Below are 17,220 nucleotides of genomic sequence, written 5' to 3'. Positions count from 1 at the left end.
AAAAGGAACATATCCCAATATAATAAAGGCCATATATGATAAACCCACAGTGAACCTCATACTCAATGATGAAAAACTAAAACATTTCCCCTAAGATCAGGAACAAGACAAGGATGTCCACTTTTCACCACTACTGTTCAACAAAGTATTAGAAGTCCTAGACAAAGCAATTAAGGAAGACAAAGACATAAAATTAATTGAAGTGAAACTATCACTATTTGTAGATGCCATAATATCACTGAAAATCCAAAAGACCCTTCCAAAAAACTACCAGAAATAATGAATTTAGTAAAATGGTGGGATACAAAATCAATTCACTAAAATCTGTTTCATTCTTATATGCAAACAATAAATTATAAGAAAGAAATTAAGAAAACAATCCCATTTATAACTGCAGCAAAACAGATGAAGTAACTGGAAGTAAACTTAACAAAAGAAGTGATAGATCTATACACTGAAAACTATGACACTGTCAAAAGAAATAAGACACAAAGAAATGAAAAGGTAACCATGTCCATTGGTTGTAGGAATAAACATTGGTAAAATGGCCATATTAATGAAAAAAATTTACAGTCAATGCAATACCTGTCAAAATTCCAGTGGCATTTTTCAAGACAATTATAAAATTTGTATAGAACCACAAATGGCCACAAAACACCAAATCAATGCAGAGTGTGAAAAAGAAAAATGAGGTATCATACTCTCTGATTTCAAACTATACTACACAGCAATAGTAACCAAAACAGAATGGTACTGGAATAAAAACAGATACAGACCAGTTTAAGAGAACAAAAAGCCAGAAATAAACCTACACAAATGTGGTCAGTTAATCTTTGACAAAGGTGCCATAAATATACAATGGAGAAAAGAAAGCCTCTATAACACATGATGCTGAGAAATCTGGACATCCACAAGCAAAACAAAAACAAACAAAAAGAAACCATATATATATATATATATATATATATATATATATATATACACACATACACATATATATGTTATAGTTATATATAAATACATATATAACTCCATATACAAAAGTTAATTCAAAATGGAGTAAAGACTTGGCTGTAAGATCTGAAACCATGAAAATACATATAAGCAAACATAGCAGATATAATCCTAAGATGTCAACCAGGGAGATATATTTAGGGATACAATTCTAGTGGCAAAGGAAACTAAAATAAAACAAACAAATGAGACTATATCAAATAAAAACATTTTTATACCATAAAAGAAATGACTACAAAAACAAAAAAGGCAACCTCTGTACTGGGAGAAGATACTTGCACATCACACGTCCAACAGGGGTTAATTTCCAAGCTACATAAAGAACTAAAATAACTCAGTAACCAAAAAATCCAAATGACACAATCAAAAATAATTAGAAAAGACCTAAATGGACTCCTGCCTAAAGAAAACATACACATTGTCTGCAGGTACATGAAAACAAAAAAAAAAAAAAGCTCCACATCATTTATTATAAGGGAAATGTATATCAAAACCACAATGAGGTTTTCACCTTACCTCTGTGAGAGTGGCCTATATCAAACAATTGGAAACAATAAGTGCTGGCAAGGATGTGAAGAAAAAGGAGCACTCATCCATTGCAGTTGGGACTGTCAATGGAAAATAGAATGGAGATTCCACAAAAATATAAAAATGGAAACACTATAATCTAGCAATACTACTTCTAAGTATTTACTCAAAGAACTTGTAAACACTAATATGAAAATTTTTATGTACTCCTATATTCATGATAGTATTATTCACACTAATCAAGTCATGGAACCATGCTAAATGCCTCTGACAGGAAACTGAATAAAGAAATTACGGACTATATACTTACTGGAATACTACTCAGCTATTTAAGAGGATGAAATAGTGCCTTTTGGGACAAAATGGATGGATCTTGAGATGATTATTCTAAGTGAAATAAGAAAGTGAAAGACAGTTATTGGATGGCTCCATTCATTTGCAGAATATATTCTGCTGTTTATAAACAGCTAGAGAAAACAAGCTGGCATTACCAAAATACCAGAGGGGATATAAGAGGGTAGGAGAAGAAATGTGATCAGATTGGTGGAGGATGAGTAAAGCATATATAAACATGGAAGTATGAAGTTGTACTCCTCAAAATATATAGTTATGTAAATGAAAAGGAAATTTAAAAAATAAAACATTAATTATGGAATATTTTATGGAAAAATTTCCTAAAAAAATAAATTAAGCTAAACTGGTTCATAGATGTCTTCAAATACTAATTCATTTCCACATGGATCACTCTTTTCTACTTGCTTATCTGTCAACTCCCATTTCAATAGTGAGAAACCTGGCTCCCACTATCCACCATCCATTTACATAATTGCTCAATTTCAGCATGCATATAACAGCACCAGAATTGTTAACCTATACCCTCATAGGAAACAACTTTATCAATTACAGAAAATTAATTATGTATATAGTTCTTTACCTTTAGTCTTACAGATTACTCATTTCCAAAGTTAGATTACCACTTTCTCCCCGATTCCTCTTCAGCGAGGTTGTTTCATGCACTTTTCATATAGCTAGACTATTTTATCATATTTGGCATTCTATGATGGGACCTTCCAAATGATTATTTATTTATATATTATTAAACAAAATAAATTAAATTATACTCTTGAAAGGGAGTATGGTGAGGGTGGGGAGGGGAAAAGCCAAGGATGTAATGCAAAGGAAAAGGTAACAATTTATAGAGATTTTGTTATATTTCTTTCTAATATATGCTTGAAAATAGAATTCCATTGAAAGCTAATGTAATTTATTTATTTTTCAGTATACCTTTGCATACATTAAAGGATGTGGTAAAGATCAAGAATAGTTTTCTTTCACAATTGAGACATGGAGGTTCCTAAGCACATCTGGTAACTTTAAATTTTCTGCTTATAAAATAGGAATCAAAAGTTTCTCCTCCAGGACTAAGAATACTGGGTAGGTATGCTAACAGTATTTTGCAATTCAAGGATAAAATGTAACAATTATTTTAGTTTTAATAAATGTAGAGCCTATGCCTTAGAGAAAATAAGCTTTTTATTTTTTAAGATTTATTTATTTATGCATACAAGAACAGGGGTACAGGCCACTTGTGTGGGAGGGTGAGAGGATTCACCAGAGACAGAATGGGGAACAGAACAGGCAGACTGACCAAGATACACTGTTGAGAGGAGCAGCGGTCGAGACAACAGAGTTCCGCCACGCCATGTGGGTATCTCGCTGGCCAGCCGGGATCGAACCAGCGCTGTTGAGGCTGAAGACAGTTTCACAGTGCTGTGCTCAACCACCTGCACTACCAGGGGAGGCCCGGAAATAAACTTTATCCAATTATATTTTTCACACAAATGTGAAATTTTATATTTTCACACTGTTATATTCATAAAGCCCTGTAAACCTGGTGATTACTATTCGTTCTTACCACTAAGGAGTTATTTCCATCTATCAAACTGGGATCTTTAGGCACTTAAAAGTCATTAAAAATTCAAACAGGGCCTCCCAGGTGGCGGAAGGGGTTAAGTACTGCCTATGAAGCAATCCACAGCCTCTACAGCACGAGTTCAATCCCTGGCTGGCCAGGGAGCAACCCACATGGCGAGGCAGACCTCTCCTGTCTCTCTGGCTGCTCCCCTCAGCAGTGTATTTCAATCAATCTGCCTGTTCTGTTCCCCACTCTGTCTCTGGTGGATCCACTCACCCCCCATATCTCTGTCCTGTGCCCCAGCTCTTGTATGCATAAATAAATAAATCTTTAAAAAAAAATTCAAACAACTACCACTGTATACCTAGATTTACTGTGGGAGAGTTTAGAGAGATCTATAGGTCATTCATGTAAGATTATTTTAACTGTACTAAAATTTCCCACAAAAAAAAGATAAACTATCTTTTGAAGAAATATAAAAGCCATATGATAATATCAATAGATGCTGAGAAAGCTTTCAATAAAGTGCAACACCCATTCATGATAAAAGCCCTTGAAATTCTTGGGATGCAAGGAACGTACCTCAACATCATAAAGGCCATATATGACAAGCCAACAGCCAGTTTCATTCTCAATGATGAAAAGCTAAAAGCATTTCCACTAAGATCTGGAACAAGACAAGGATGTCCACTCTCACCACTGTTTTTCAATATAATACTGTAAGTCCTAGCCAGAGCAATAAGACAAGAGAAAGACATACAAGGAATCCAAATAGGAAAAGAAGAAGTCAAACTATCACTATTTGCAGATGATATGATGATATACATAGAGAACCCCAAAAACTCCACAGAAAAACTAATTCAACTCATCAATCAGTTCAGTAAAGTGGCAGGATACAAAATCAACACGCAAAAGTCAGTAGACTTCCTATACACAAACAATAAATCTGAAGAAGAAACCAAAAAAAAATCCCTTTTAATATTGAACTATGCATTGGAGCAAAGAAAGTTTGTTCAATAAATGGTGCTGGGAAAACTGGATCGCTACATGCAAAAGAATGAAGCTTGACCACTACCTCACACCATACACAAAAATCAACTCAAAATGGATTAAAGAATTAGACATAAGACCTGAAACCATAAAATATATAGAAGGAAATATAGGCGAAACACTACGTGATTTGCACATCAAAGACATCTTTACAGACACATCACCCAAAGCAGTGATAGTGAAGGCAAAGATAAACAGCTGGGACTACATCAAATTAAAGAGCTTCTGCACAGCAAAAGAAACAATAACAAAAAAAAGAGAAACCCCACCTACTGGCAGAACATTTTTTCACACAACACTAATGATAAAGGACTGATCACAAAAATCTGCAAAGAGTTGATGAGACTCAACAAAAACAAAGAAAATAATCCAGTCAAAAAATGGGCAGAAGAGCTAAAAAGAAACTTCTCTGAAGAGGAAATGCAAATGGCCAACAGGCATATGAAAAAATGTTCAACATCACTTGAAATCAGGGAAATGCAAATCAAAACTACCATGAGATACCATCTTACACCAGTGAGAATGGCACATATTAAAAAAACTAGCAACAACAAATGTTGGGGAGGGTGTGGAGAGAAAGGAACTCTCCTGCACTGTTGGTGGGAGTGCAAACTGGTCCAACCACTATGGAGAGCTGTGTGGAGATTTCTGGACCTACTAAACATAGAGCTTCCATATGATCCAGCAATTCCACTCCTAGGTATTTACCCAAAGGACACAGAAACATCAATTCCAAAGAGCACCTGCACCCCTATGTTTATAGCAGCACTGTTTACAATAGCTAAGCTTTGGAAACAACCCAAATGCCCAAAAATAGATGACTGGATCAAGAAGCTGTGGTACATATACACCATGGAATATTACTCAGCATTTAAAAAAGATAAACACATGCAATTTGCAGCAACATGGATGGCGCTGGAAGGGATCATGCTCAGCGAATAAGCCAGAAAGAAAAAGAAAAATACCGGATGGTCTCACTCATAGCAGGAATCTAGAAAAGTTAAATAAGGGACCAGGAAAATGAACAACTATAAGAAAGTGAAAATCAAAATCAACAAAAAACTATGAACCAGAGACACTCTATGGGGGGTGGGGGGCGGGGAGGGGAGGGATTGGGGTCAAAATAAGGGGGCTGCAACTGTATGGGGAATATAAAAATATAATGTATTAAAAAAATTTAAAAAATAAAATTGTATATGAAATGGCAAAAAACCCCATCTTTTGAGAATTAAAAAAAATAAAATTTATTATTCTCTTAAGACTGCATTAGATGCCATTTATTTACTAGCATATAATTACAAACTTCCAAGGGTATAGTTTAATGTGCTTATTTTGGCAGCACATATACCAAGGGTACAGTTTATTTATTTTTTTGCTTTTTTTTTTCTCTGTGGTCACCTTTTTATTTTTTTGTATTAATTTTTTACATCATTGTTCATTTTTAAACAATATTTTCATCAATATTTTTACACCCCCTCAGGTGTAGTCCCCATAGAGTTTCCTTCACCAATGCAAAGGGTACAGTTTAAATTCCGCTGTGATCATGCATTTTATTGAATGGTCAGAAAGGAGATATCAAGAGTAAATTCACCAAGTCAACCTTTGCAGAAACAAGATGTGCCTAAGTGTCTCTTTAGTTTCTTTAAGGAAACAAGCAATTACACATAACTCATTCCTACTCATACTTGACACGTAATGTGATTCACAAATCTCTTTCTTCATAGCGAGCACAGAAAACAGTCAAGTGTGAAGGCTATTAATGCATCTAGTTTCTTTTACCCCATCATTAATTAAAAAGTGAAATATCTGGGGGAGGAGGAGAAAAATTAAAAAAAAAAAGTAAATGAAATATCCGGGAGTATAAAAACTACAATGTTCTAGTTAAATAGTCAGAGATAGTATGTTAGATCTTATCGAAAACCTCATCCTTACTAATTGCAAAAATTTTCAGATAAAATAAGAACACCTGCTCTTTCACAGTCTCCCAAAAATGTCCCATACATCAATCTTTAAAAAAAAGTCACAATGCTTTTGACTGATGTAAGTTTGCACTAAGTCTGCAATTTCCTAAGGGCTGCACAGAACCTAGCAGAAATAAGACAGGAAGTGAACTCATTCTGAGCAGTGCAGGAGACTGGAGCAGGAGTGAAGATTAGAGGAGAGGAATGGCATAATTAGAGCTCAAAGTCAAAGTGGTACTTTAAAAAAAAATCGAAAAGGCTTTTGGGGGGTGGGTTAGGGCAGAGTGTAAGTAATGTACTGAGACCACTGCCTCCATTAAGGGACTACAATATTATAAATGAAGGCTCTCAAAACAAGCTCACAGAGATGTACGTTCTTCCAACTATGCTCTGTAATAATGACTGTATTGATTTACAGTACATTAACACAAACAAATAGGTAAAATAATAAGGAATCAATAAAATTTGATTTAAAAATCCTCAATTCTAAAACCCCAAACAACTGTTGGAGAAAGGGCAAGAACAAATGACTGCCGAACTACATGCCCTGGAAATCCATGTCTCCTCAATTCCTTCTCCCCACACTTAAAATCACGAGTCTCCCTAATATCAAACACTGAGAATCACAACCAAAGATGCAAGTGTGCAATCTCAGCAAGACTGATCATCATACTCACCAGAAACTAATCTTTCTAGTGTTCAATGTGTGTGTGTGCGCACTGAATGGAGGAAGGTAGGGGGTCCATGTTAAATGACAGCTAACAAAGTCCAAGGAAGCAACTCTGCCAGGAGACAGGTAGAGTAAGAATTTTACAAAGCAGAGCTGGCTATATTTGGAAGCACTTTGCCAGGCTTTACACCAAGCCAACTTGGCAGGTAGTCTACTCCCTTCAGGGAAATAACTATATGAAGCAACTTTGAGAAAGTCTTCACTCAGAGATACATATGGCTCCCATCTACAGCACTGGAAGTCACCAGCAGATATCTCAGCAGAGAGCTAGGCTCTGAATTTAATCATTAGGCTTACCTTTCCATCTCCTAACACAGAAATATAGGAGCTTATTAAAATAATCTTTTCATCCTGATTTAAGGGTAGTAATCCTGTTAAGGGTTCAGCATTCCTGGGAATTTATCTGCCTCACTATGGGTCCATATGGATAATGCCACCAAATAAAAAGGAGAATCTTTGTAGAGTTGGTCCCTTGTCTAAGAGAGTCCCACAAAGGCTCATCTCCCAGTGTGTAAAATTAATGAGCAGGGGGATGCAGAGTGCCCAGATAACCTACCTGCCACTCTGGTCTGAGGTCCATGTAACTGATCGCCCCTGGGGTTTAGTTCTGTACCATATCCTTATGGCATGAGGAAAGTCAGTAGCTGTCTGAGCTCCTGTCTTCCTGATCTGTAAACTCCAAGTGTCAGTGTCAAACAGGAGTTCCCCACAGCCAGAAGCCTGACTACAGCGAGCGTAATAGTCTAACTGCTCCCTCCAATGATCTGCAGGCAGAGTCACAAGTTCATGTACAATCTGATTCCTAAGCTTCTCAGAAACAGCCGTGAGCTTGGAAAATCTTGTAAATTTTTCAATACCTGGCACAGCAGCAACATCCACCTCCTCAACCTTTAACACAGATAAATCACAGCAGTCCAACACTAGCAAAAAATCCTCACTTCCATGATTCCCTGTGTCACAGCAGTACTTTGAGCCAGAAATCCCAGAAGCTTGTTCCTGGTTGTCATGGTTACTATCATTGTCAGAAGTATCTCTTTCACCTTTGCCACAGATGGTAAAATCATTATATCCCATTTTAGATGAGAAAGTCCTAGTATTTGTCACAGGAATATGGCAGGGTTCAGTCATCCTAAAATTGCAGGCTTCATTTGACTGGCAGATTTCCTCAGTGGAACTACTTGGTTTGTTGAATATGTTTTCAGACTCAAAGAAAAGCACTATGGTGCCCTCAATGATTTGGCTTTCTAAATCCACATCGAAATCCAGCACATAATGCTTCACAAGTATGTGTCTGGTATTGGCCATGAGAGGTAAGTCATCTTGGGAAGAGTTCAGTTTTATGTCCATGGTGTAGCTTGCTTTTTAAGAGCTCAGATGAGGTGTTGTATCTGCTTTAATTTCCAGAATCATTAATGGCTACTGACCAAAACACACCTGATGTCACATATTATGGTTCCACAACTTCAGTCCTCTGGCAAAGAAAAACACAATTAGACAAAATTCCAGATAATATCCTAAATGTTCCTGCACCCACTTCTCTTGCAAGTTGACTACTTCCTTAAATACTCCCCCAAGGTGGTAGAAGTTCATGGTTACAAGGCAGACTAATCTTTTTGACTACTACGTCAAAGAAAGCTCCATTATGGGTTTCTAAAAATATTTCAATTACCAGTGGAATGAAATGGGCCTCCAAAAAGTCAAAAGAATTGTTCTCAAACTAGACCAGCCCTTGTTTTGAGAAAGAGCAATTGTTATGCAAAAGTGTAAGTGAGCATCACTGTGCCTCTTGTCTTAAAAGATATTAAATGCATCAATTCTAATTTTGTGCATCAAAAAAGATAAGTGACTGTTTTTCTACAGTGATTCTCAGTAACAAATGTGAATGAAGGCTAAATGGCCTCATACATTTTATTCTTTGAGAGTAATAATTTAATACATACAATGTAACTCTAGGGATTAATGTACTTTTCACATTAGGACTGCTCTCATATCAGCACTTCCAGTAAATTACAGGAAAATGAGCCAATTTACCAGGAGTGCATTCTAAGTATTCCTTTGAGATTTTTCACAGAGATTTTTCAAATCTATAGTTAAATACTCAAGGTATATCATTACATCTTAATAGCTGAAAATCCATTAACATTCTGGATAATAGCTTTCTTGTGGCAAACAAAAAGGTCTTCTCATTTAAAAAAAAAAAGTATGCAAATACCTATAAAAGGAAGGAGAGAAATTAAGTGTAGAAACAGATGTTATAATAAAATGCACAAGTTCTTCATAAAAGTTCAAAGTCAAAATGTATTCTTATTTTATAATAACAATCCAGCTAAAAGAAAAATTATTAAAAATCATTTCAGACCCTGTTCTGTACCTAATTTCTTTCAGCATATGCAATTGCACTATTATTATTATTATCATCATCATCATGATCATTATCATCATCACCTTACCAAAAATGAAAAAGAAATGTCAGGGGAAAAAAATTGTATTTCTAACAAACATTACTTTTGTTTGACTTTACAAGTAAAATTGAGCACTCCTATTTTACTGTGTTTAACTCCTCCTCACTCCTTTCTGATTTTATCTACCTACTAGACTCATTCCCCTTTCTTTTAGACTCACACTTATAATCAAACCTAAGGAATTTTCATTTTCTATTTCTCCTTAGTCTAGTTCCTTATAAAAATCTCACCTCACCCCCCAAAAAAAAAATTGGCCTGGTTTTCTGACCTAGTATATTCTAGATTCATGCTGCTGTTTCCAATCTTAAAGACAGCACTCCCTTTGCATCCTTGACTTCTATCTGAAAGGCCTGCTCACCATCCTGCTTCCCAAAGGTGACTAGGACTATTCCACCATGACTTTTGGATTAAGTCAAGTTCCATAATTAGAGTACCAGAGCACTACTTTCCAAATCCACCTGCAAATTCTATTTTCTCCACACCCAGTTCCAGTACAAATGCAAATGCATCCTGAAATCATTCCTTTTCCCTTCCCTTTCCCCCCATCAAACTGTATGTAACAATATATACTTTGACTTAAAATGTAATAGGAATTAAGAGAAATCAGGAATGCAAAGAAGAATGAGATTACTTTATGGATGAGCTAGTACTCCCTTTGGTCCTAGAAATGTCAATGAGCAAAGGGAATAAGTCTGGGTATTTTCTTTTCTGTGTGTGAGCAATTGAGCTTGTCACGTAATAATAACCTTCAATAAAATCATTGGCTTTATCTATGCAATAAGACGCAACGGATGTTAAAACTTCATCCTACCGATGTCTGGGGCTACTAACATGCAGTGTTTCACTGACTGTGCTATTTAAAATGAAAAAAAAAAAAAAAAAAGACCACTTGTTTCATTAAAAAAACCCTGACCATACACAGACAAGAGGAAAATCTAAATCAACTGGAATAGGGTAAATTTAGTGGCTCTCTAAACTATCATATTTGAAAAGTAGTACAGCATTTGTAACTATATAGAAGTAACCATTCATTGCCCAACCTTGAGAGACACTTTCACTTACTTGTGAAAAGTCTACCTTAGACCCCTACCCTTCCAAATCTATTAATGTCACTTTGTCTTCCTAACAGACAATCCACTGGTCCTCTTCAGTGGATTCTTGAGTCCAATACTCATAGAGATAAATTTAATTCTTTTCTTCTTTTAACTTTTCAATTCCATGCCTGCTGACTTATTCTCAGCATATTATTTGTCTTTCTACTTAACTGAAATGATTTTGAATCTCTGAAACTCTATCATACCTCAAACATTGAGTTCTTTCAACTACTGCCTTCTCTTGACTCAGAGGAAACAATAACTCTTCTGAGCCAAAGCTAATTCCTTTACCCTGGAATGCAGGGTTTGAGGTCTAAAAGAGTCAAAGAAATAGCACTCATCCATCCAAATTCTGAAAATAAGATGAGGATAAGTCAGAGGGAGACTGAAACATCACCACTATTACTGATGGGAGCTAAACTGTAGAATAAGGCTTAGTGTAGGAGACAATCGTACCTAAAAAACAAATTCCAAAATTAGATATACTATCACAGGCAGTGCTGAATCAGGTAAAAGCTGCAGAAGAGAAAGCACCTTCCTCATGTAAGGCTTAAGGCTTAAGGAAGAAAAGAGAACAGTTTTCTGTGTCAGGATCACTGTCCAAAAGCAAAAGGGAAAACTGAGATCAATAGAACACAGTAAGTTTCTTCCCAAAGTTACCAAGTCATTCTACCTCCCTTTGGGTAGAAGTAAAGGGACTGGGATGTTACAATAATTAAGCTCTCTCCACTCAAACATCAAATGAGAAAGAAGCACCCAACACCGCCTCTTCACACTAAATTGGAGTCTTGTTTAATTTGATATTTTCTCCTTGCCACATTTTTCCCATTCAATTTCCCATCCTGTTTCCAATGTTTCCAACAAATAGGATTGCCATCTTAAAAAACAAACATATACATACACTACTACCTGTACCACAGCACTATGTTTTACACCCTAAACTAACACACTATTATATGTCAATTATCTCTCAGTAAAACTGGAAAAAAACAAAAACCAAAAAGTACATTTGCTTTTGTTGCCCATTCAAACTGGTCTGCTTTATTGAATTTTGGAGCTAAAAAATTCTTTAGGGATGACTTAATCTAACTTTAGTTTTACAAATGAAAACAATTTGGCCCAGAGAGGTAAAGCAACTTGTATAAGCTCACTCATTTCTAATGATTTTCCTTGGAATTCTCATCCTCCAGTTCTCACAGTCATTTCCTTCATATTGTCAAATTTTACCTCCTAAGACTCTCTTCCATATTTCCATTTTACTTTTCTTTATCTTCTTACAGTTATGTGTATTAGAATCACTTCTTATTGTAATAGCTTTAGGGGAAAAAGGAAAACTTTAAGGCCTGCCTCAGAAAAGTCAGATCACTGTCATCTTTGCATGGTTTCCAACCTAAGTAATGTGCACTGTGTATATCTATTACACTCATTGGTTACCACACTGATTTCCTACTTGCTTTGGATTTGTGGATGCCCTAAATCACCTTTCTCTGCAAGTACATAACTCTCACTGATGTCAATCAAGGTCACAGTCCCACATTCAGGGAAGAACTGAACTGACAGTGGTTGCAAATGAGTACATGTGGCCACCTTGAAAGATCTTTCTCAGCAAATAGTAACCATATTTCTAAGCAATCTGTTGACTTCAGCACTTTTTACTACTACTGTGCTCAAAGCCACCCCATCTCACCGAAACATTTTTCCATTCTCTCTCATAAGCTCATAAGCCATAACTTATAAAATTCACCCCTTTATCAAATTCAATGGATTCCAGTGGCTAACCACTGAGTCTCTAAAATAAGTGTACCATGCAGTATATATTTTAAATACTTAAAATTATTATCTTAGCAACACCATTAAAAACTCCAAAATGATTAATGTACAACAATATTTTCTTTAAGATCAAACACGAAACAGAGCAATGGCAAGTCAAGAAACTGTCCTGACACTTTCAATCACCCAAACAGAATGCACATTTACAAATGCCTCTGTACAGCCAATCTGAATTCCCCCGAAGAAAATAATTTAATTCTCCTTTCAAGTTATTACCCTATTGCCCTTTATCTTTCTATAGTTTATGAAGTCCTCTGAACTCTTGACTCATCTGTGAGTTTATGACTACGTGAAATAGAATACCCAGTACATAGAAGGTTCTCAAATAAATATCTATGGAATTGACATTTAAGGGCATTTGTGATTTCAATGCCTAGTTATTTACAGAACAATAGAAATTTACCACTTAACAAATATCTTCCTTCAGACAGCTCTCATTTTTTTTTTTACAGGATATACCTGTTCCTCTTTATGTCTCATCTTGTAAGCATCTCAAAAAGGAATTTTGCATATGTTTATTATATAACACAGAGCACACTGTGAGCAGTGTCAAAACACTTAATTTTCCACAATACTTGATTATAGAAAGACCACTTTCTGCTATTCTAAATATATTCACTGTTTGGAATACAGTGATTGCTCCTAATGACAGTTTGCTTTCTGAAGTATGTTTCTGGGCATAGTTCCTCAGACACTCAAATGCACATAGTCACAGGAACACTGCTTAGCTTATTGCTGTGAAATTCAATAAAATAATTTCAGAATTTGAAGGAAGTAGAAATACATTATTTTGTGTTTAGAAATGTCACACATATTATTCTGTAACAGATCTTTCACTCAAAGATTTTGAGAAGTAGTCATATAAATACACAGAGATCTAGCTTGTTTCTTTTTTTTTTTTTGATATTTCAAGTTGCATTTATTTTTTTCTTTTGATATTTCCCTTCATTTTTGACAACAAAAATTTGCATATATTTAAAGTGTACAGTATATCTGTGTACATTGCAGACTGATTAGTTCAATCAAGCAAATTAAAAGTCATCACTTTAAAAAAAGAACAGAAGTGCTCTTTTGAGAAAACATAGACAAGCTAGAAAAGAAACCCAGACTGTGATAAAATCTAGCTTATTTCTTTTAGCTGCTGTTTAGTGTCCCATCTGAATATTTCACAATTTATCTACACATTTCCCTACTGATATTTCAGCTCTTTTAAAATTATCATTATTACAAACCATGTTGCAATAAACAACCTTGAACATATCTCCTAGAACATTTCTGCAAGATTTTCCTGGAAAAATACCTAGAAATTTCATTTGTCTGACTTGTCACACCTCTTTTACTTGTTTCTTCCTGAAATACATTTTCAGTCCTATTATTTTTAACTGTTCTAGATTGTTTCACCTTGGATGTTTTTATTAAAGCACCATCTGGCTACATTAAAAATATGTAATTATCATTTTTAATAATTAAAATTAGTTTCTTTACATTTCCTGATTACAGCTATAATAGCAGTGACCTTAGCCAACTTTTTTTTTTCCATGTATCATGATCTCCTTTGCTTTCTAGCTTTTACTGTGCTGCTTTTTGCTGATTTTTTTTAAATTCTCTTTATTTCATCTACTTTTCATAAGCTATATAATTTATTTCAATTCTATAACATGTCTGCTTAAAGTCAATCTCTAAGTAGTCTTCTGAAAAACAGAAGGATCCTGGAAAGTTTTATCATTATTGTCTCCTCTTTCCCACTCTATATCAGTTTGCATATTATTATGGCTAACATCTTAGTATTACATTTTTATTTACTTTTTATTATTTTTAAAGTTTTTGAAATTGTATTATTTTTTATTAACATTGGTTTATAACACTGTATATGATCAGAGGTATAAGTTCACACCTCTTCAGATATATGTTACACACCATACCTACTACCAAGGCACCGAGTTCTCCACCATAATCCAATGTGTGCCCCTCCACACTGTGTTCGCACCCTCTCCATCTGGTAGCCTCTAATCTACAGTTAGATTTCTAGGGTGTGTTTTGGTTTGATCTGTTGGTTTGTTCCACAGATATGAGTTAAATCATATTTAAATCATCTAACATTTGTCTTTCTCATTCTCACTTCATTTAGAATAATCCCTCCAGTTCCATCCATGTTATGCAAGTGGCAAGATTTCATCAAAGAAGACATACAAATAATCAAGAGGCACATGAAAAAATGCTCAAGCTGAAGGCTGAATAACTCTTCTGATCTACTCTTGAAAGTCTATGGCAGGTGGGGGGGGCGGGGAGAGGAAGGACTAGAGTCAAAATAAGGGGGGGGGTGCAATTGTATGGGGAATATAGCCATAATGAAAATGCATACATTGTGCAAAGATGAAAAATGATGTAAGAATTATATATTTTTAAAAATACAAAAAAAAAGTCTATGTGGTATAACTCTCACCACATTTTACAGGTTTCAGAAGAGAGCTCAGATCCAAGGAGAGGGAATTCAACTCCATTTCTTGATTAGGGAATAGTAGAGAAGAGCACATAAAATGACAGATGTTATGGTCATTTTTGGAAAATACAATCTGCCACAATTTCCTTTTTACTTAAGTATATATCTTCAGCATTTTTTCCAGGAGGAGTCTGAGTAGTAAACTCTTTCACCATTGTTGTTTAAAAGTGTCTTTATTATACCCTCATTATTGAATGATCACTTAACTAAAACTAAAATTTTAAGCAGTTATTTTCACTTACCACTTTGAATATATTACTTTATTATATTTTGACACTTTTTTACTGATAAGAAGCTTCTTATTACTTTTGTGACATGCATTTTGTGACATGTAGTTTACATTTTTCCCCTGGTAGCTTTTATATTTTTTCACTGCTTTTGATGTTCTACAGTTTCACCCAATATGTCTAAATGTGGTTTTATTTTTATTTGGTTGGCTCAAGATTCAATGTGCTCCTTCAATCTGAGGACTCAGGAATTATTTGTATGCAATGTCCTAAGTAGACAGCACATTTCCTTGCCTCTCTAAAGGGTCAGTGGAATGGAATTTTCTTTATCCACTGAAAATAGGGATCATCCCCCCAAAATATGCAAATGTCTAAGGTTTAGTACTTAACATGTACTGAACCATGAGTGGGTATCCCTTACTTGGTGGAGATCAGGACCCCAGCTCCTAAGGCTTATTATTTATTATTCTATGAGACCCTCTCAGATTAGACTCCTGTTAATCATACCGACTTTAAAATACCTCTCCAGAGCTAAATAATGCTGGAAGAAGTCACAAAAATAGAATAAATGAAATGACAGAATAAATCAGTACTCTCAAAGATACAGATATAAAAAGACACAAAAAAGAAAAGAGAGGTACAAAGGATAAAGAATGATGAAACACTGAGAATAATCTGTGTCACAGATAAACAGATTGAAAGTAAAGAACTGGAAAACAATTCTACAAGCAAATGCCTCCTCCCCCACCCCCTCAAGGCAAGGGCAGTCATATTTATATCAGACAAAACAGAATTAAAATGAGAAAAGTTGACAAGCGACACCGATGGACACTATATAATGTTCATGGGGACAATACACCAGGAAGATATAACACTCATTAATATATATTCATCAAGTGAAGAACACCAAAATACATTCACCTCTGAAAACATATTAGAGAAAATACATATACAGTAGAAGACTTCAACACTCCACTCTCATCAAAGAACAGATCAACAACACAAAAAATAAACAATGACACAACAGCCCTAAATAAAGATCTAGACCACATGGGCCTAACAGACATCCATAGGAAACTGGACCCAGGACCCCCCAAAAAACAAACATTTTCTCAAGTACACATGGATCATTCTCCAGGATAGACCACGTATTGGGTCACAAGACAAACATCAACAAATAAATACTGAAATCATGACAACTACCTTCTCTGACCAGAAAGGCATCAAACTAGAAATCAACCGTGAAAAAAAAAAAATCAAGGAACACATCCCCTCCCATTACATGGAGACTGAAGAACATGCTACTGAAAGATCGCTAGATTAATGAGGAAGTCAACATAAGAATGGGTATCCCAGAAGGGAAGGGGGTGCCGGTAAACAGAGGGCCTATTTAAGGAAATAATAGAGGAAAACATCCCACACTTGGGGAAGGAAATAAACATACCAGTCCATAAAGCTAAAAAAATAACTAGTACACTTCAAAAGTGTCAAAGTCTTGAAAAGAAACTAAAATTTGGACTATTACTGGACTATTCTACTGGACTATTTCTACTAAAATAGAAAAAGGACATTAACAGAAATATTGCAGCTATTAGCATTGTACCAATATCACTTTTATAGTTGAACAACTAAACCATGATTATGTTTGATGTTAACATTTGGAAAATCTGGGTTATGAGTACATAAGAATTCTATTATCTTTGTAACTTTTTTTGTAAATCCAAAAGTATTCCAAAATAAACCATTTATTTTTATAACAGCTAAAATTTTACAAACTTGATACAAGACATAAGTCAACAATATGAACAAACCCAAGAAGGATAAATGCAAAGGAAACCACACCTAGCCACATCATAGTCACACTGGAAAACAAAAATAAAAAAAAATCTTGAAAGCCAGAACAATGACA

General features: G+C 35.1%; 1 protein-coding gene across 2 annotated transcripts in view; it reads right to left on the bottom strand.

The window, feature by feature from the left end:
* AOPEP (aminopeptidase O (putative)) overlaps positions 1-8,545 on the bottom strand; it is a gene marked incomplete at both ends in the record, with an annotated part of 347,198 nt that extends 338,653 nt beyond the window's left edge. For both annotated transcript variants that reach the window (XM_084237515.1, XM_084237516.1), the window contains one exon: positions 7,755-8,545. In XM_084237515.1, the coding sequence (XP_084093641.1) occupies positions 7,755-8,545 (791 nt within the window). The remainder of the gene's footprint in view (positions 1-7,754) is intronic.
* Positions 8,546-17,220: the final 8,675 nt, after the last annotated feature.

Source organism: Talpa europaea, assembly GCF_964194135.1.
Source record: "Talpa europaea genome assembly, chromosome: 7".
NCBI classification, from domain to species: domain Eukaryota; kingdom Metazoa; phylum Chordata; class Mammalia; order Eulipotyphla; family Talpidae; genus Talpa; species Talpa europaea.
This window is presented reverse-complemented; position numbering and strand designations above follow the sequence as displayed.